This window comes from Bactrocera oleae, chromosome 2 (assembly GCF_042242935.1).
Source record: "Bactrocera oleae isolate idBacOlea1 chromosome 2, idBacOlea1, whole genome shotgun sequence".
In the NCBI taxonomy this organism is placed as follows: Eukaryota; Metazoa; Arthropoda; class Insecta; order Diptera; family Tephritidae; genus Bactrocera; species Bactrocera oleae.
This window is the reverse complement of record NC_091536.1, coordinates 14,444,668-14,466,040: the sequence shown is the minus strand read 5'-3', so window position 1 is coordinate 14,466,040 and position 21,373 is coordinate 14,444,668. Positions and strand designations below refer to the sequence as shown.

Sequence of the window (21,373 nt, the reverse complement as noted above, 5' to 3'; positions counted from 1 at the left end):
TGATAAATTTTGATAATTATGGATCTATATATTTCCGGTTTATTTTTTAAATGTTTGACATTACTATCACTACCGCCTTGATATTACTGAAATTTGTAAAAACAACATCAATTAGTTAAAAAAAAACATATGTAACGGGGGGTATTTAAAATTTTACCACTTTTTTCTAAATACTCAGAGCGTTCTGATCCAAAACTGCTTGATTTTCACCATCAAATATATGGATGGTGCTTCAAGTTATCTCTCGAAAATTATTAAAAGTGAATTAGATTGTGATTACTTTGTAAATATTGAAAAATTAAATTCTTAAATAGCATTTATAATTTTTTATTAATCAACAGCTTTAATAAAACGATTACGTTCTTATCTACGTTTAGGATTACTATTTTTTAACATATACTCCACTTTTTACTAACTTTACGATTTTCATTTAATAATACAATTTATTTTTAATTTAAAATTATTATTTTCTCCAAATATAGTGGAAAAAATAAAAAACAATTTATACTGGAGATGCGGGGCATCGATCCCCGTACCTCTCACATGCTAAGCGAGCGCTCTACCATCTGAGCTACATCCCCACATAATATAAATTTGACTAATGTTGTACTTTAATTAAAGCAATATTAAGGCCAAGCAACATGAACAGTTTGAAAACTTAAGTAGCACTGAAATAAAGATCTTGAGTACCTCTGAAATATACAACATGTACTCATTCAATCAACTAAATACCAACTAAATTTAATATGGCTGAAATAGAGGAAATTGAAAAATATTTTGCAAGAAATTAATTGTCTCAATCAGTAATTTTTCATTTATGCTTTTCATAAATTTTGAAACGAGTTTTTCTTAAAACTACATTTTGGCGTCCACGATTTCTGAAAAACCGTTCCATCGATTGCATTAAAAATTTAATGGTAGATTCACCACGCATGTGGCTATCGTCCGAAATAGAATTTTGGGATTGAACTGTTTTTTTTTTCATAAAATTCATGAAATTTTGAATTTTAATGTTTAAAAGCATTTAAATTACAGATTAAAATGCAATTTTTTTTTTTGATTTTAGGTTAGCTAGTCTGTTGAAATCATGGACGCCGTTTGTCTACCTTTTTTCAACATGGGTGCCATTGGACCGATAAATGTCGCAATTAGCAAAATATTTTTAATTAAAAAATGTTTCTTTTAAATTAAAGCTAAAGGCTTTATAAATATATAGTAAACATTTGGAAGCTCTGTGTTTTTTCATTTCCACCGAATGACCCCCTTAAGCAATAAATAATGCATATTTATATAAGTACTGTGTACATAATTAGCTTTGTAAACAGGTTTTTGTACACAAACCACTCGACAGATTTTTGTAACCTGCGACCAATTTTTTCTTGGAGATTATATGAGCTTTCTTTTAAAAAAAATTATATGTAAAACAACAACAAAGTTATCGGGTTGACTTCGCACAAAAGAGTTTGCGGATACCTCAATAAAATGGTATAGCCGTTCAAGTTTTGTTTTGCATATTTTAGATCGGTTTTATTATTGTGAATCGTTCAAATGACAAATGAAAATGTCAATTTAATTTTTTTTTTGTATTTTAAAACTTATAACTTACAATCAATTATAGTTATTTATAGAAAACAAAAACAAAGGGTTTCATCAACGTTTTTTAGCGCGAAAGAAAGAATTTCTTCATCAAGAAAGAATCATAACACTATTGTGGATGCGTCAGAAAACATGTTAGTGCAGGGTTGCAATAATCGAAGATTCCCACACAAAAGGCTTTGGAAAACAAATGTTTTCTAAATTAAATGTAACTATTTTTGTGTCAACTTGTGTACGCCAATGTCGACGAAATTTGAGCAGCTCGTACATTTCGTCATCAACCACTTAAACCAGTTTTTTACACCTTCTTTCACATGATGATTCACACGCAACTCTACAGATTACTGACCTTGCACATGATTTTGTGTTTATTGGATTTTTGTATAAAATTACGTATTTTTATTTTATTTTTTTTCCTCCATGTTATTTACTTCAAAAATTTTCGTGTTATTGCTAAGTATTTAATATAATATTTTATGAATAAATAAATACAGCTTAAAATTCACAAAATGTATATACATATGTTTTTGTATATCATTTATATGGCGGTAAAATACCCAGCGAATTGTACGGATAATAACCGCTGTAGTGACCGTTAGCCAGATAGGCAGGCATGACATTCATGCCGCCACCAAAAGCCGCGCCTATACTTGTATGCAGTGCACCAATGATCGGACGATGAGTGCTGTAAGTAATGGGAGCAAGGTTGGCATTGTTAGACATGCCGCCTCCATATGTTCTTGTCATGCCAAAATTATTGTAACTTTGCAGTGCATTAAAGGGTGAAAAGTTAGCATAACCGGAGTACCCATTATCGCCACCGTATCTACCAAGAGATTGCGTTTGATAGTTGAGCATTGTTGTAGGCGCACTATACTGATTAAATGACTGATAGCCATTGTTGTTGGTGGGCTGAACACTAACATAGTTGTTGTGGTAAGGATATGCGATATTATTGTCGGCGCTGCCCATATTACTATAGGGTGGCTGCGTGAAATCACCTATATAAATACGATTTTCTGCTTCCATGCGTTCTGCATTTTGTCCGTAGATGGAGGCTAGTGTTGTGAACAAAAACTAAGATATTGGATTATTTTTTTATTATTGTATATGTGAATTTTTATTTATTTCGTTTTGAGGAAAACTTACCATAAATATATGTAGCATTTTTGTAGTTAATTTTCAGTTTTTTATCTCGAAATTGTTATTTATATTTATATTTTTATTATTTAAAAAAATATTTGTATTAAAAAGTTATGCCGTTATAGATTTTTGTTTTAAGCTTTTTTATTAAAGTAAAAAAGAAAAATATAATAGTTTTTTTTAGCTTTTATTAATTTTATATGTTAGATAAACTTTATTTTTACTATTTATATACGTACATAATATATTTAATAAATTTCTAGTTATTTTATTTTCAATGTCATATAAATCAAGTACTAAAATTTTTAATTTTTTTTGTGTTAACCCCCAATTTGTTAACTAAAATAATTGGAGACAAACAATACCGATAATTTATGATAATAATATCTTGTATAATACATAATTGCCACATATTTTTTCTGTGAAAGTATAGAATCTAAACACTTTCAGCAATTCTATTAGTCGATATTTATTGACAAAAGCTTTCAATATAATTTAATATTATATATGTATATATTTACTATATAAGCTTTTATTAATTATAATTATTATAATGTTTTTTTGTTTATTATTTGGTTTATAATTTGTTTTATTATTTAATTTATTTTGTCTGCAAACACTTTTTTTTACGGTTGGTTTTATTAAAAACACTTTTGAGACCAATTAATAATTATTAAATCTTCACATGTCGACAGTGAAATGCATATTACTTTTGCTCAAAGACAAATCCTTACTTTTATAGCAATGATTAAAAATTTGTACACCTAATTTCCATTTGAGCGACTTTTGGGCCGTGTTTAGCATAAAACAAAATATTTTCATTTGGCTAAAACCTCCCAGTTAGTAAATTGTCTTAACAACAATAACAGATATATAATATATATGCATATTAATTATGTATAATTACTATTGCTATAATACTATAATCCCCAAAACTATTTGGCATTTTTACATAATTTTTTAATTTCATATAATATTGGAGACATAACCTGTCTTTCTTTCTCATGCAATATTTGCTTTATTATCGTAGCTCAGCTTATTTTGTTACACATCGTTGGTTGTTAATTGAACATACTCAGCCATACAAGTGACTTTTTTGAACTACAAAAACTATTAAATTTAGAAAATATATGAATAAAATGTATATAAATATATACATTTATATTTTTGCATATACTACCTATTACCACAAATAAATCAAAATATATTAATTTGTGTATTTTTATTCTAAATGAATCCATTTATATAAGCGTTTGTTTTCTCATTCTAATATATCCATCATTTTATGTACGTTTATTGTTTTTAATCTCTGCATTCTAATTTGCATGTTCGCCTTTTATTTTGAGTGCTTAGCAAATTTACACTGAAAAGGCCTTGAAAGTTTATTTACCTCTATATAAAATTTTTGTTGTATTTACTGTTATAGTATATACACAAAAATTTACTAAAACTATTTTACATAGTTAAAAGACAGTTTACCTTAAGAGTAAGAGTAATATTATGTATAATTACTATTGCTATAATATCGGGTTTTCCAATAGGGTTGATATGATTCTTAAGTGTCGTTTCGGCCATTTTTAATTTGTTATGATCTGTAATTTTTTCATTGTATTCAGTAATATTTACAATTTAATCATGGCAAGATATACGCAAGAACAACGTTTACAAATTATTCAATTTTATTATCAAAATAATTGTTCTCCAAATGCAACTTTTCGTAAGCTTTTGCCATTTTTTGTATGGCTCACTTTCATCTGAGTGGTGCGGTAAATAAAGAAAACTGTCGATTCTGGTGGAATCATCGGTCCTAACTTCCATTTAATTGCAAGAAGTTGATCTTGACTCCATCTGGTTCCAACAAGAACGGAGTTACATGCTACAGCACGTGCAACAGTCGAATTATTGCGTGAAAAGTTTGGAGATTCGATAATTTCAAGAAATTGTGACATTGAATGGACGCCAAGAAGTTGTGATTTAACACCATTAGACTACTTCTTCTGGGATTTTTTGAATTCATTGGTCTTTAGCAATAAACCAGACTCTCTTCAAGTTGTAGAAGTCAATATTGAACGTGCTTTTTATGACATATGACTTGATAAAGTGGGAAAAGTACTCGAAAATTGGGTTCATCGAATTCGTTCTTGCAAAAGAAGTCGTGGAGGCCATTTGAATGATGGTTATATTCAGAACTTTGTTTGTATTTTATGTATCTGTTGTACTTCACATTAAATAAAAAGCATTTAAATTTCCTTAACAGATAGTGTGTTTTTTATTTTTACAAACAAAAAACGATATCACTCTTATTGCAAAACCCTTTATAACATCTTATACTTACTTCTATTTCTATGTGATTAAGATAGTTTTATACCAGTTGCTCTTCACCATTCTTTCATGTTTCAGCAGATGGGAGGCTTTTATTATAACACTGAATTGGATTTAGTGTCCACAAAACTTTAAAAATCAAAAGAACTTTAAATTCTTCTTGGTTAGTACTAATACCTCTCATAACAATTCCTAACTTCACATAATGAATGGAGAAGGGCTGAGGTTGTCAAATTTATAGCTCTTTAAAATAGGTAGATAAAGTGGAGTAGACTTTTTATAAAACCATATGAAATCACCATATTTATTTGTATTGCATTTGTACCAATACACATTATTTTTTATTCACAATAGAAGACACAGATGGTATGTTTGGTTTATCCTTTGAAAAATCTTTATTCGAGTGACCTTCTGATGTGCCGTTGAAGCGCCAATTCCTGTCGTATCTACCAATGCGTAATGAACAAACGGGGCATATTACATTAATTGAAAACGGTTTTGGTGCAGGTGCGGCGTGCAAGGCGGCGATGAGTGCGCAGACGATTGCGAGTTTCAGCAGCTGTATATTGGAAAATAAATAGTAAAGTGAAAGAGTGATGGTTTTATAGTTAGATTTCAAATAATCCTTTATTTTTTCTAATTTAGATTTCAAATCCACTTTATCACTTACATAACCAGCCATTTTCTATTTGAATTCCTTAATTCTTCTGCTAAGCTCTAGTAATGAATGTCTCAGTACAGTTAGTTGAGTACTAAGTTGTAATTGATGTGGAAACATTGCTTTTTATTTGCATTTAACTTGGATGCGTGCACGTTTTCGACTTTAGATAAGAAATTCGTAGAACCGCTAAACATTTTTATGACGAATAATACAAACATACATACATATACATATGCGCATTTTTTTGGCTATGTAGCTATATATTTTGTTTTGAATGGAAGCGTTCAGCGTCCAGATTAAGATCAGTCGTCATCAAAGCATTAACAAAACTAATACTATTCCGTACTTATCATGGTGATAGTGGTTGAATACCGAAATTTCGGATTCTGGACGCGACTTTGTGAGAATCAGCCGCAGCGCACGCAACGCTTTGCTATGCAGTCAAGGAGCGAAAAAATTTATTTCCTAGAATATCATAAAAATACATTATTTAGCAATAGCATTGTTGCTGTGATCATAATACATCAGCTTCCCTCACCCGCACCACTGCAGTCATATTTACGTTCAATTTCCACGAATTTCTTATTTATTTATCAACATAAAGTTTTTGTTGCCGCAAATTGTATTAATTTATATTGTATTCTATTGGTTTTCACTTTTAGCATTACTCGCCAAGGGGCAAATCGTTAACACATACTTTTTAACCCAAACCCAAAGATTCCATAACTGTCGCACTCCGATAGTACAAGATAACTAGCGGATATGTACAGTTACGTTCAATTACCATAATCACAAATGTCATTTACCAAATTCAATACCAAAAGTCAATTAAACGTGGGAATACTGTAGTAACCAACTCTTACATACAACCACATATATTCAGTTCCGCGAAACTCATCTATCCTCAATAGTAACGTAATATTTCCTACCTAAAATACATGAACACATACATATACATACATATGAGGAAGCATACAGTAAAGTGTTTTCTCATGTGATAATAAATGTTTGACGGATGAAATTAAAAATAAGTTCACTGTCAATATTTACCACAAGGTCGTTATGTATTTAAATTCAGGGAAATTCCAAAAAATGAAAAATTTCGAATAATTCTAAATACCATTTAAAATTTTCGATCATAATTTTTTAAATATTCATATGTTTAGTTAAGAAAAGTAATGTTTGGGTTTTCCCAAAATTCAAATTCAAATGCCTGTATGCATACGTTGTGTGACTTAAAAATAGCGTGCGTAGCTCTAAAATTGGTGCGAATTTTCTAATGCCAATTTTATACACAATTCGACGAGTTCTGAGTTTGATGAGTGTTACCTGGCGTTAGTCAGGTAAAAGTCATAAGACCTCCCCAATGCGCAAAAGAATTTTGAATGATCGTAAAATAGAGTTGATCGATATAGTCACCGAGGATTTAAAGATATCAAAGGATTGGAGTGAATATAAGCTCATGTGCAAATTTTATGCCTAGCGAGTTTCTAACGACAGATGCACCATAAGACAGGTCAAGGACACCAATGACAATCTTAAAAATTGGGCTTCGAATTCACCGAATCACAGCGACTTTTTGCTGACCTTAAGATTTCAAGAGAACGCTCACAGAAAAGCGACAATGAATGATACTCGCTAAAGCTGAGGCCTGTTTTTAAGCAAAAGCCAAATCGCACACCAAGAAGAGTATCTAAAAGCTTTTAAGATCAACTGTAACTATGTTGAATAACAAAATTTAAATTAGTAAAAAACAAGAAAAAACGTTAACTTCGGTTGCGCCGAAGCTATAATACCCTTCACAAATACAAAGGCCCCTTACAAGAACTTAATTCCGAACGTTCAATTTGTATGGCAGCTATATGATATAGTGATCTGATCTGACCAATTTCTGTGGAGAATAATTTGTTGCCTTAAGCAATAACTCGTGCCTAATTTCGTGAAGATACCAAATAAAAAAAATTTCCATGCAAGCACTTTACTCCGATCGTTCAGTTAATATGGCAGCTATATACTATAGTCGTCCGATCTATACAATTTCTTCGGAGATTAGATTAATGCCTCAAATAATAATACATGCCAAATTTCATGAAGATACCTCGTCAAATGAAAGAGTTTTCCATAGAAAAACTTGATTCCGATTGTTCAGTTTGTATGGCAGCTATATGCTATAGTCATCCGATCTGAATAATTTCTTCGGAGATTAGATTAATGCCTCAAATAATAATACACGCCAAATTTCAAAAAGATATCTCGTCAAATGAAAGAGTTTTACATACAAACACTTGATTCCGATTGTTCAGTTTGTATGGCAGCTATATGCTATAGTGGTCCGATATCGGCCGTTCCGACAAATGAGCAGCTTCTTTGTTAGAAAAGGACATGTGCAAAATTTCAGATCGATATCTCAAAAACTGAGAGACTAGTTCGCGTATATACAGACGGACAGACGGACGGACAGACAGACGGACATGACTAAATCAACTCAGCTCGTCACGGTGATCATTTATATATATACTTTATATGGTCTCCGACGTTTCCTTCTGGGTGTTACAAACTTCGTGGCAAAATTAATATACCCTGTTCAGGGTATAAAAATGTATATTTTTTCATTAGAATTACTTAGTTATATAAAATGACGCTTCTTATTTAATTACGAAACAATCAATTCAAATACAAAATGTCTGATAATGTAAGTTATAAAGTGTTTGTGCTAAAAGATTCTTTGAAATCTAACTATAAAACCACCACAACGCAAAACAATCGACACCTTTCAGTAGGTAACCTTAGTTGCGCGCACGTGGCTTCCAATTATATTGTACACATTAATTAGGTGTAAAATCATCCTTTCATCCTTGCTAACTTCATCTAACAGCACTGCCACTATTTCTTTAATAAGTTTACTACTTTTGATGAAAACATATGACGGGTTCGGATTGTCAAATTTTTGCTAGAGCGCCGAAAAATGCGTCAGTGTACAGTACAGCCTTCAACGTCGTCCAACATGCAAACGCAACCACTCATTCACCCTGTTTTAAGTTTCCTCAATGAAAAAATTGAAGTGAAGATTAATTCAAACAGAGTGGATGCAATAATTTCAGTTCGCCACTATCTCAAGCAGCCAAATGCTTTTAAAAACGAAGACATCTTTAGATATAGAAACATATGTTTATGTAACGTATAGTTTTAGAACCGAATGTATCTTATACATTTATTTTTATCTCCATTACAGAGGAACGAAAATGATTCGATGTCTCTCTGCATCTGTTCCAACCGATACTATTGTGTACCAGTTACTTCTACAGGGTCGGAGAGAATGTTTAGCCTTGCTGGATTGCTAATATCAGATAGAAGAGCAGCACTTAAGGCTAAAAACGTCAATAAATTACTATTTTTATACAAAAATAAATGGATTATTGACGCATAAAGTACTCTTTGGAAGTCTTTTTAAGTATAAATTTATTGATCTCATTTTGCATATGTTTATTAAAAATTTTATCTTTTTCGACCTCAGCTCTGAGGGCGATTTATACAATAACATGAATAACTTTATTAACTATTTTGTGTTTTTTGTTATTCTTTTCTAGATATGGTAAACCTATTGATTATTTCATAAAAATAAAGAGTACAAAGCTATAGTATCTTAATTTAAGCGAAAAAACAAATTTCAAGGGAGAAAATTATCGATAGTATTTTTTTAAACTCTCGAAACTAGCGAGCAGCACTTTTAACGATAGTTTTGCAGCTCAAGAGCTCAAGTGCTATTTTACGACAACGGTGGCCATGATGATAATGGTGAGTGTGGTGGCTACGGTAACTACCGCGCATACAACAGCGGCTATGCAGGCGGTTATGGTGGATGTAGAATTATGGTGGCTCCTATAGAATATCAGAGAGTTAGATAGATAGATAGATAGCATAGTCACAGTGGTCACTACAATGATCGATTTAGTTTCGGAAATGTTCCATAGCCCCAAGTTAATAATAAATTAATATAGATGTACATATATAGTGTGTATGCATAAGTATGATGTTTTCATTTGGAGAAGCAAAAAAACTATCCAAACTATGTTAACCTTGCGGTGTCACAAATCATCACACCAAAAGCAATTTGCCGCTTAGCGCGTAATGCTGAAAGTGAAAACCGCACGACGAGAATAAGTCAAAAAGCAGCAGACGTCATCGAATGAAGGCAGCCGCTTCACAGCTTAGTTATCGGAAAGCTAGGCAAAAGGTTAATAAACTTAGCACTTTTGTGTTGATAAATAAATTTGAATTTAGTTGAAATTAAACGTAAATATGACTGCGGTGGTGCAGATGAGGGCGAAATATTTTGACCACGGCAGCAATGCTATTGCTAAAGTGAGTGATGATAATTTTGGTTGGGTTTTTATGACATGCTACAAAGCACATAATTTGTAATTTTTTTTCTTTCGCTTGACTGCGCAGCAAAGCGTTGCGTGCGCTGCGCTTCATTTTCACAAAGTCGCGTTGAGAATTCAAAATTCCAAATTTGGGTTTTTCTGGTTACCTCCATCACCACGAAGATCAGCACGGAATGATATTCGTATATGTACTATGTATTTAGTTATTTGTTTTTGTTAATGCTTTGCTGGCGACCGATGGTTTTGTGCTCTTGATCTTGACGCTGGACGCTTCCGTCAATGACAACACACAGAGCCACATACTGATATGTATGTATGTAATTTGTAGGTTTGTATTTTTCGTCATCAACATGTTTTGCGATTCTGTATTTTCGCTGTCTAAAGTCGATAGCAATACGCATGCGTGCGCGCATCCATGTTGTTTAAGTATAAAAAGCAATGTTCGCACTTCAATTGCAACTTAGTACTCAACTAACTGAACTGTGCAGCTCATTACTAGAACTTAGCAAGTAAAATCAAGGAATTCAAATAGAAAATGGCTAGTTATGTAAGTGATAAAGTGTTTTTTATTAAAGGACTCTTTGAAACCTAATCATAGAATCATCAAATCTGTCTTTACTTTTTTCCAATGAACAGCTGCTGAAACTCGCACTCGTCTGCACACTTATCGCCGCGTTGCATGCCGCACCTGCACCAAAACCTGCTGGCGCTCAAGCGCGCACTTTCGGCGGCTTGGGCTTGGGTGCGGCATTTGGTGTGGGTCTCGGTGGTTATGGTGGATACGGTGGCTACCCCGGCTACTACGGCGGCTATCCAGGCGGTTATGGCGGCTATTATGGTCGGCCAGGTTTCGGTGGCGGCTATTATCCCGGCTATGGTGGCGGTTATGGTGGTAATGGCAATTATGGTGGCTCCTACAGCCAATCACAAAGTCAATCGCATAGTCAAAGCGGTTACTACAATGGTGGCTATGGTGGTTTCGGAAATGGTTTCTTTGGTTAGGATTCCGATGAAGTTAATAGTGTGAATTTATAAGTTTAAATATTGTTAGTTTTAAATGCGATTTTTATAAAAAAAAAAAATTAAAACAAATAAAAAAATAACAATAAATCATCTTTTCATCTGCTTGATTATTGACTGGGTGACTGTTGTCCAGAGACTTCGTCCGCGGAACCATATAGGTCTACAATCCGTTTGACCAAATTACTTTCTACGATCGCGATCTCAGTGTTCAAAACACTAAACATTCTTGATGAATCTGCTGCAGTTAAATATGAATTTTCGAATAGCCATTCATGGTATGGTATTTTATCCTAAGGCAGATACCCGAGGGGATCTGACCAGGCTGGAAAAAATATACATATTATGTTTGCTTCCTTATTTTTTGGCTTACATGCTCCTCAAAAAGGTATTGATCCATTGTTGGGACTGTAAGTCACACTGTTTTATAGGTTTATAGGGTTCTAAGTCCACACCTCGGTACGTCTAGAACTTTCCGTAATTCACGAATAATAGACCGCTTTCTCTATGTATTTCAATAATTCTTTTTATATAATTAATATTGCGTTCTCAAAGCCGATGCATCATAGGTCGGGAGTGGGCGGACAATGGCAGTAAGGTATTGGGTGACTCTTGGCCAATTGATTTACGAGGTGTGCTCAACAAAAAACGAGAATTTTTGGTTTTTGTAAAAAAAAATTTATTTATTCGTCTATACTAATGTTTTTGCCTTGCTCCTTCTCTGAATTATTGCACACGTTCTTTTTTCGCCAAGAAATTGCTCATTTGTCGGAACCACCGATATCGGAACACTATAGCATAAAGCTGCCATAGAAACTGAATGATCGGAATCAAGTACTTTCATGGAAACCTTTTTCATTTGACGAGATAGAAGTTGGTTGAAAAGTTTCGGCGCTCGAAATGAAAAAACACTGTTTTTGGTACAAAATGTATTTTTTTTTTATTCAATATAATCTCCCCTAACTTTAATACACTTATTCCAATGATCCTCCAATAGTTTTATGCCATCCCTATAATGACTTTCCGGAAGCTCTGCAAAATACCCGTCTACGGCTGTAATAGCTTCTTCATTCGACAAAAAACGCTTTCCACGAAGAAACTGTTTTAGGCTTAAGAGGTAGTAGCTGGTCGCTGGGAGCCAAATCTGGTGAATACGGTGGATGCTCAACCAATTCGTACTTTAATTCGATGAATTTTGTCATTGTTAAAACACTTTTGTGAGCTAGTGCATTGTCTTGATGAAAATGATTTTTTTGTGTTGTAAACCAGGTCTTTTCTCACGAATTTGTCATCCAGCTGATTCAAAAGACTGCAATAATATTCAGAGTTGATTATTTTACATTTTTGGAGATAATAAATCAACAAAACTCCTTTTGCATTCCAAAAAACTGAAGCCATAACCTTTTTTGCTGATCGTTGTAACTTCACCTGTTTTGGAGCTGAACAACCAGCTCCAGTCCACTATAAACGTTCTTATTTTAATTTAGGATTGTGGAGCTAGATCCAAGTCTCATCCATGGTTAAAAAACGACGCAAGAAATCGGGTTTATTCTGCCTAAAACGCTCCAAATTATGCACAAAATTTTGTTTTAGATCCAGTTTTTGTTGAATTGTTAACGTGTGCGGCACTAAGATTCCAAACAGCTTTTTCATATGTAACTCTCCATGTAAAATATGAATTACTCGATAGAGAACGTTTTTCATGATCATATTTTCAACATAGTGGTGAATATTGTTATATAAAAGCTAAATATTATATATTTCAGTAAATAAAAAAGCTTGCAAAAGCTTTTCAAATTATGCATATTTTACTAGGTTTCCTGTTATTTTTCCACATGTAACAATTTAGTAATGGTTGAAAGAGTGCTATCATTGATTGTCTTCTTTTATGTCCATTAAATAGAAGAGTCTAGAAAATCTTCAGGTTTCTACGCTATGTTCTATCGGACGCTAGTTAGGACTTCAACCAGTCGTTAGAAAGTCAGATCGCTTTTTTTATAGTCATTTTTACAACTATATCTTCTGCTTTAATTTTGGGCGCTTCTTTTACAATATCTGAGTGGTAAAGATATTCGAGCTAAGCCTTTACATGTTTTGTATTAAAAACACGTAAGCCGCCTTACAACGAACTTTTCGCATATGAGTATTCGATATTGTATCGAGCCCATAAAATTTTTTTTATAAATATGCATTTTCCGCATATCCTTCTCAAATTTATGTTTATTTTAATACAGGTACTGCGTTAAAGCTATCGTATTCTGACGAAGCCAAAAAGAGCAATATGTAAATAGTTTTTTCAAAATTTTTATCCAACTCTGTCAATAAAAAGTACACAGTGCTCAGTAGTAACCACAAACGTTAGTTTTTTTTTACCATATACAAAAACATTTTATTGGAGGAACATAGAATTATCGTACAACTAAGCCTAAAATAAATATAAAACTAAAAATTATGTATATATATTCGAGTACAACATCTTTAGCGCTTTCTGTGGCTTTTCCAACTTTTTTACTTTCCATAACTTAGCGACCTATAACCAGGATAAACCGGTTGAACATTGCCAGTTAGTTGTTGTATGATACCATTTACAGTGGTGGCTACACCGCCGACCAATTGGGCAGGTGTTACGGGAGCCTGAAATGATAAACTATACGTCACATTTCTGTGCAAAGAAATTGCATATTAACGAACTTACCGCCCCCGCTGAGTCATAGTAAACCCTGTTAGGTCGTCTTACCGGCGGTGGCCTGGCTGCGACTGGATTGTAAGCAGGATCAACTTCAGGATCATTAGCCAAATCGTTAGCCTCACCTGCGCCAGTATCGGCTTGAGGTCTTAGTAGGGATGGACGCGCTGTCGCCGCTAAAGCATTCTGCAATATGCCAGGAGCAAATAGCTGTAGGAAATTATTCAATCTATTGGGTGGCGCATAAGCGGCAGCAATCGGATCCGAAAGTAGACCACCGCCGCCAAAACCACCAGCACCAGCAAAAGCGCTAGCCAAACCACCAACACCGCCCAAACCGCCACCAAGTCCACCGCAACCACCACCACCATATATGGGCGGAGGATAACCACCGCCACCATAAATATTATACACATTCACATCCCAAAGTATACGTCCTTGCTCCGCTGGTGGAGGTGTCACTTCAACGCCCTGCGCGTCGCGTCCAAATGGCAGGCAGCGACGTTGCTTCTTACGTTTTAAATGCGATACGGTTTTTGTGTTCTCCTCATCAGCTTCTTGATTTCGAATACCAGCAAATTTCGCATTCTGCTCATCTGCTTTAGTTACGCGCGGTTTACTATTTGCGTTGGCGCTTGCATTCCGTTGCTTATTTGTTGTTGTGATGGAAGCGCTATCCGTAACACGCTTACTATCAGATGCGTACGCATCATATCTGTTGTAATTACTATTATACGGTTTATTGCTGTTGCTCGCATAAATGCTGCTGGTTGTGCTGCCAATGTCATTGTTGTTGCTAGCGCTTATAGCCGCTGCGGAGGCGGGCAGACGTGAGGAGGAATAGTAGCGTTGTGTTTTGCTAGCCCCACCGCTGTCGCCACTGCTGCTGCTGGTACCAGCGCTGACACTGACGCTATTGTAGATGCCTTTGTAGCTATCGGACAGCGCGCGTAGGCGTCGTTGTCGTAGCGCGTCATAATACTCGCGGTTATAATCCCGATAAGGCGAATAGCCGGCGCGCCGATAAGGATTCGCGCGATATGGTGATGTTGAGCCAGTTGAATACGAGCTTGCGGAATAATAGCTTTGTGGCGCGCAATCGCAGAGCATCAAGAACGTGAATAGCACGAGCGCACGCATAAATATTAACCGGTGTAACGTGAACATTTTGTTTTCTATTTTTTTAAAAGTACACACTTTACATTGACATTTTTCAAGAGTCCTTTTTGACTTCAGAGTTCTATCGGTTAGTTATTTTTAAATTTCACTTTTAATTCGTTCGTCCTTTTGCACATTTATTATTCTTTTCACGCTGTTTAAAATAGTTTTATATCACTACGTTCGTTTGTTGTCGTTCTTTTATTTTACGTGTTTGTTTCAACGCATGAAGTGTTCACGTCTCGTTTGCAATTTGCACTAAGCGCCCACCCGCAGCAACACGCTAACTTATCTAAAAAAATTTACTGCGCAAACGCGTAGGATTTCCCAAACAAACCGACACAGTCACCGTGTTATTTTTCTAAAAAAGCCGCAAACCCTGAATTAAATCAACTAGTCGTTCTGGCCATAGTTGGTGGCATACAGTTATTGCAAAATGCCCTTTTTTGCAGACACCATCATGAACAACAACCATACCAGCTTAGTTTGCAAATTTTTAATCGCCAAATTTCGTGTTTTCTTGTGTTTTTGTAATATGCTAATTTCAGCCCATTTGCTTGCTGATGTGCGTAGCAACGCGCACCCACGCACCGGCCATAGACACACAGCGGTTTGGCGGCTGCTCATCTGCGCATGCGCAACAGCCACAACCTGCCTCACTTTGTTAGCGCGTACTTCGTTGCTGCAGGAAACATTTGTGCAAGTAGCTTTAATGCGCTATTGTTTGTTGTAAAAACTTTTTGGCAACAATTTTGTCTTTTTTTTTTTTGCCTATTTCCCGCCTGTGCATTGACCGGCATCTGTTTAGTTTCTTTTTTTTTTTTTACTAATTTTCCATTTCGTCTAATTTATTGTAGTTTTATATTTGGTTTTTGTGTGTTTCTGCAACTCTGTCACTGATTTTTTGGACAGCCATTCACGTCTGCAATCGTAAAATAAAAGCTGTGTAAATTTGGCGATATTTTCGCTGTACTAAAACTAAAATCAGGTCAAGATCGCGCGCATAAAATTTGAAAATAATAAAGCAGAACTATGATAATGAGATCTAATGGCACTGTGTGCTCTACAAGCATTCATAGTTTATTTTTAGTTATTTATTATATATTTTTAGTTTATTTTAGTTCATTTTATTATGTGAATCAGAGTCAACCATTCATATGTAGTTTTATAATACTTTTGAAATGCCGCCTGTAGCTCGTCCGAAAAACGTCGTCACTTCCGAAACCCACTTTAAAAGCCATGTAAAAATATTGTGGAAACAGCAAATATATATATGAATCATGGATTTGTGTTAAACCAGCTGGCCGCTAGAAACAACAAAGAAGAGATTTGGAAGGGGAGGGAAAACCCTTTCCGAACGTTAGAAACCAAATGAATTTTCAGGTAAGTCTAAGTTTTATATGATTTCTACTTACTCTAAATTAGTTACATAAATAAGCAAACTTTTCTCTCCGTGCATCAACATTGAAGGAGATACGTTATAGGTACTTTCAAATACCTTGGAACCAGTAACAATACGGAAAACAACGGAGAACTCTAAACGTATATCTCCAGTTTTGAAAGCATTCAATGTGCTATCAAACGGTTATAGGCAGAGGGAGGCTCAACTCTATTCTGCTTTCGAAATACCTTATAAAGTTTCATTCAAGAATAATAAACATGTTTGGGGCACCTTTGCCAACTAACTGACGAAATGTATTACGAATTACGTATTATACTAAAATTTAGATTATTTTCAATATTTGACACTTCTAGAGAAAATAAAATAAGACAAATTGACCGATCAAACTCAAGTTCTTGTATGAAAAACTTTTTTAATTGACAGGGTGTCTTCAAGAGATTTGGCACAGATTATTATCTAACTACACTACACGGACCACCTTAGTATATAGCTGCCATTTAAACTGACCTATCAAAATCTTTTATGCTTTAAAACATTTTTTGTAAAGGGTACTTTTTTTTTGTGATTTTTTAATCATTCATACAAATGCACTTATGTGTGTTGGAATTTAAAAAACTGTAAATATGAGTAAAACTACGCACACTCATTTTATTTTTCAGTTACTAATTTGTTTTTTTTTTTTGCAGCATTTATTTCGTGCATTTTTATATTCGTACTATCCCACTTGCACATGAAGTGTGAAATTTCGTTAAAAGTTTTAAGTTTAAAGTACGGACATCGCAACAAGGAACATTAATAACGTTGTTGTTTACATTTAGATACTAGAAACAGAAGACATACTGATATATGTATATGTTGAAATCAACACATTTCCAAATTTCTTAACAATTTCGATTTTAATAATAAAATATTTCAAATACATAGCTACAGCAGTTAACAAGCGTATTTTCGCGCATAACTTCTTATTTCATTTTATATTTAAATAGATTTTAGGCTTATTCTCAATGTGCATATATAAATTCGAAAGATTTCAATAGAATATAAAAGCTTAAAAGTAATGGTTGCAGAAAATAGCGAATAAAACGCATACAAAGCAAAGTTAAAATATATATGTATGTGTGTGTATGCTTACAATTTCTAAAAAAAAAAATTTCTTCGCTAACTACACACATAGTAGCGTGAAACTTTAAACATTAGCTAAATACATAAGTAAATAATTTGTAAAATTGCTTTACATTTACCACTTTATGTGTGTATTTGTACATTATATGTATGCTGCATAAATTATTTTTAAAATAAATATAATTGTAAGCTACTAGCTATTAGACATTTATACATTTGAGAAAGTGACAATTGTTTATAAAGATATAATTTTTTTTTTTTGCTTGAAAATTGCAAGCACAGTGAGGAGTAACAATTTTTTCTCCCCTTTCGGTGCCATTGGAGTTAACTAATTCAATTGGCTTATTTAAAGCTTCATTATATGCTGATTTGCGCCTCTCATTTTGTTAAGTAATGCTACCGGCATACGTACTAGCATCACTGCGACCATTACAAACGATCGTTTCATTGGTTACAACATCCAATTCTACCAACTACGCTGCCATTTTCGGCTTATGCGCCTCCGCACGCTTACGTATGGCTTTCATGCGCTGTTTGCCATAGGAACGCATGAAGACCGCAAAGAATACAACCAATATACCGAAAATGCCCAGCACCGATATCTTGTGTTTGTAGATTAAACACGAAAGCAATATAGCAAATGCCTGAAATATACAAAAGAGAATAAATTAAATAATTTGTGTGTTGATACAGTTGTTTATATGTATGAACACTTAACCTATAGTCATGTGGATATAAGTTTTAGGTAGATCAAATAATAAACAATAGGATTGTAGCATAAATAGGTCATATATTAACATATTAGATAACTGAATACTCGTATTAATTAGTTTATCCATACGTATATTATTAAAGTTTTATATTTGTTTATTTTCGACAATACGACACATAAGTTTATGCCTTAATATAAGTATTTGTTGCCATTTTATACGAAAATGTTAAATAAAAAAAAAAAAAAATGTCAACGTTCTTATTGCAGCAATAAAAAAAAGTATTGAAAAAATAAAAGTATGCTGAAAAATTAATCGGAGATTATAGCGTTGTCTTGGACAATAACCCATGCTAAATTTCGTGCACATATCTCGTCAAATAAAAGTTTTCGATATAAGGACCAGATTTTGATCGGTCAGTTTGTATGACAGCTATATGCTATAGTGGTCTGACTTAAGCAAATGAGCAGCACTTAGGAAAGAAAAGGAGGTGTGCAAAATTTCAGAATGAATTTTCAAAAACTGAAGAACTTGTGCGCATATATACAGACAAACAAACGGTGGGACAGATGTACATGGCTAAATCGACTCAACACGTCATACTGAACCTTTATATACAATATAAATACATATATATATTTTATATAGGGTCTTCGACGTTTCCTTCTGGGTGTTACAAATTTCATTGCAAACTTAATATACCCTCTTCAGAGTATAAATATAAATAAGTATACGTGTTGCTGTATTGTTTTTCTTCGATAAAATTTAATTTTAATTTTAATGTACATATGTATGTATTCATATATGTATATGTACATGTATATATATATTTATGCATGTACGATATATTGTTGACTTGGTAAGCGTGTCAGAAAAATATATATTTTATAACTTGCTTAAAAAGCCAACAAATTATAATTTTCAACTTTGCGTTTAAGCCCCAACTGTACAAATTAGCTCAATGTATATAACTTTGCTTGTTTGCATATTTGTCTTAACATATTTTTTGTCATTTTTTAATGGTACAAATGTACACTAACTCACCTGTCGTAATGTCATGATGATGGTAAATACGACTGCACCAAACACTGATATTGTATAAAAAATAAATAATTGACCCACAGCTGAGCACATGGATATTGTGAGAGCGTCAAGTATGAATTTTGGATGCTGTAATTGTTGTAAAATATTGCTTTTAAAAATTTATTATTATTTCTGACCAATTTTGAGCACTTACCTCGCTGGCAAACGCCAGTGAATCCATAAAACCGCCTTGTACCCATAGCGAAGTCGCTGTAAATATGGTGGAGAATAGATTCACACCAGCCATCATTTGCAGTGATGACATTTCATAGTGTTTGAATAGATCATCCTGCCAATTCGCTGTGAAGCTGTCACAAGTTAAGTACATAGTGAGTAGGAAAATGCCCGTAAATGTTGTCACATTGCTTGCCTTCGAGCCACTTGCCGAACCGGTCATAAAAAATATCATGCCTAATGATATCAATATAGCTGATACGTATTCATACCAATCGTATTTGTTTTTTGATATGATTTTACCCATTAACATGACAGGTATGATTTTACATGCTTTCGCCAGCACCTGCGTGGGAAAACTGACAAATTTGAGTGCTTCATATTGGAACCAAGCACTCATTATATTCGAGAAAGAGGCAAAGGAGTACTTATAGAGTGGTGTACAATGACGACCGGCTGGACGTTTAATTCGTAATGTGACCATAGCGCACGTAAAAGCCGATAAACGATTGCAAAAGACAAGAAATTGTGAGTCTTTAAAATGTGATGGCTGACCATCGGAATTGAAGTATTGTTGTGTCATGATTTTCTCCTGTAGCACACCCCATGTTAAGTAAGAGATCATAAGGCCACCAAAACACCAGCATAGCAGTAATGTCTCTTCAGATTTCGTGCGTTTTTGTGCGCCAGTAGATGCTGGCAATGGTTCCATTGGTTTGCGCTCCATGGGTTCGGAGTAGTCGAGTTCGGTGCCAGGATTACCGGTAATGCACATGCTGACCGCAGTGTAAATGCAAGTTTTCTCTGCTCGAATTTTAATAGAAAAACTTATTAAATATGTCTGTTAATATTTTTGAGTGTCTTAACTTACCACTCTTCTCCAAGTATTTTGTGCGTCCAACATATTTATAAATAAGAAAACCAGGTACAAAAACACAACTATAGCCAAAACAGTTGGCCATCAGTTTCAACAACCAAGAATAGTCCTTATTTGAGTGGGATTCCACGAGCTGCGCGAGTGTTGCATGTGTATAGTAGCCGCCTAAAGAAAGGCGTAAAATATCTGAAAAGAAGTGTATCACCAGCAGCGCCGTAATAACGAAACCGCTACATGGTTACATGCAGAGAAAATAAATCCAAAGTTATTCAACGTTTTTACCAATATAAGTTATCAATCGTTACTCACCAAATTACTACATCTGGCACCATTTTCGCCATATTTTATGCTGCGCTCAGTAGTAATTTGTTAAAATCCCTTGTAAAATTTTGACACGTCAATGGTGTGCGCACAGTCTTTGCTTCAAAAGTTAATGCTGTATCTATAATTTTCGTTGGCATTCACACTTACAACTGATTTGTATGTCCTAACTATACAGTTGCTATTTCGTAACATAATCGCTGACTTTGAGATTTGCGGTTCAAAACGATCAGAGTGATTCTTGTTTGGCTGTAATGATTAAGCGGCCATTTGTCGTATTGGTGTATTATAATAAAAAGATGCCGCCGACGTTAATACCAATAGTTCTAAGATCACCTATACTCAACCATTCGCAAAAATCAACAGCTATCTTTGATATCCCAATGGGCAAGAGTTCATTGCCCTTATCACACAACTGGTTCCGCGAAAATGATAAATACGCAACGACTAACAATAATTAAAATATGTCAATACTATACTAGTATTTATTTGCCACAATAGTGTATCACCACATTAGAATTATAAATATTTATTACTGAAAATCTCAAGTAGCTACATTTAAGACCTCTCACGAACTCTGTATAGTAGTATTGTTGTTGCAAAAATAATCCAAATGTGTCTACCTGATGATATTACTGTTGTTGCTGCAAACGCAAACTTTGAAGTATACGCAATATTGCTGTGTAGAACGTTTTTAAGATGTGAGCGAGAGG

The 21,373-nt window shown here is 34.1% G+C and overlaps 4 protein-coding genes, 1 long non-coding RNA gene and 1 other non-coding gene across 7 annotated transcripts; 1 reads left to right on the top strand and 5 right to left on the bottom strand.

Moving 5' to 3' along the window:
- Window positions 1-508: 508 nt before the first annotated feature.
- TRNAA-AGC (transfer RNA alanine (anticodon AGC)) lies at window positions 509-581 on the bottom strand. Its single transcript has one exon. It is a non-coding gene; the product is annotated as a tRNA-Ala (tRNA).
- A 1,549-nt stretch (window positions 582-2,130) lies between these two features.
- On the bottom strand, window positions 2,131-2,763 carry LOC106619750 (uncharacterized). The gene is made up of 2 exons (XM_014237993.2): window positions 2,746-2,763; window positions 2,131-2,673 (listed from the first exon to the last, which is right to left on the bottom strand). The coding sequence occupies exons 1-2, from the start codon at window positions 2,761-2,763 to the stop codon at window positions 2,131-2,133; spliced, it is 561 nt and encodes a 186-aa protein (XP_014093468.2).
- A 2,572-nt stretch (window positions 2,764-5,335) lies between these two features.
- On the bottom strand, window positions 5,336-5,815 carry LOC138857280 (uncharacterized). The gene is made up of 2 exons (XR_011396370.1): window positions 5,732-5,815; window positions 5,336-5,620 (listed from the first exon to the last, which is right to left on the bottom strand). It is a non-coding gene; the product is annotated as an uncharacterized lncRNA (long non-coding RNA).
- Window positions 5,816-10,406: 4,591 nt separating this feature from the next.
- Window positions 10,407-11,179, top strand: LOC106619757 (pupal cuticle protein Edg-91). The gene is made up of 2 exons (XM_014238000.3): window positions 10,407-10,654; window positions 10,744-11,179. Exons 1-2 carry the CDS (start codon window positions 10,643-10,645, stop codon window positions 11,107-11,109), a joined length of 378 nt encoding a protein of 125 aa, XP_014093475.1. The 5' UTR covers window positions 10,407-10,642; the 3' UTR covers window positions 11,110-11,179.
- A 2,332-nt stretch (window positions 11,180-13,511) lies between these two features.
- LOC106619755 (uncharacterized) lies at window positions 13,512-16,882 on the bottom strand. Its single transcript, XM_070109539.1, has 2 exons — window positions 13,823-16,882; window positions 13,512-13,761 (listed from the first exon to the last, which is right to left on the bottom strand). Exons 1-2 carry the CDS (start codon window positions 14,978-14,980, stop codon window positions 13,636-13,638), a joined length of 1,284 nt encoding a protein of 427 aa, XP_069965640.1. The 5' UTR covers window positions 14,981-16,882; the 3' UTR covers window positions 13,512-13,635.
- Window positions 16,883-16,995: 113 nt separating this feature from the next.
- On the bottom strand, window positions 16,996-21,373 carry sll (adenosine 3'-phospho 5'-phosphosulfate transporter 1). 2 transcript variants are annotated; one of them, XM_036378101.2, is made up of 5 exons: window positions 20,649-21,373; window positions 20,334-20,569; window positions 19,443-20,269; window positions 19,250-19,375; window positions 16,996-18,139 (listed from the first exon to the last, which is right to left on the bottom strand). In XM_036378101.2, the coding sequence occupies exons 1-5, from the start codon at window positions 20,678-20,680 to the stop codon at window positions 17,969-17,971; spliced, it is 1,392 nt and encodes a 463-aa protein (XP_036233994.1). In that variant the 5' UTR covers window positions 20,681-21,373; the 3' UTR covers window positions 16,996-17,968. The 2 variants fall into 2 exon arrangements, with proteins under 2 accessions (XP_036233994.1, XP_014093478.1); XM_014238003.3 differs by having other exon boundaries at window positions 19,443-20,266; window positions 20,649-21,368.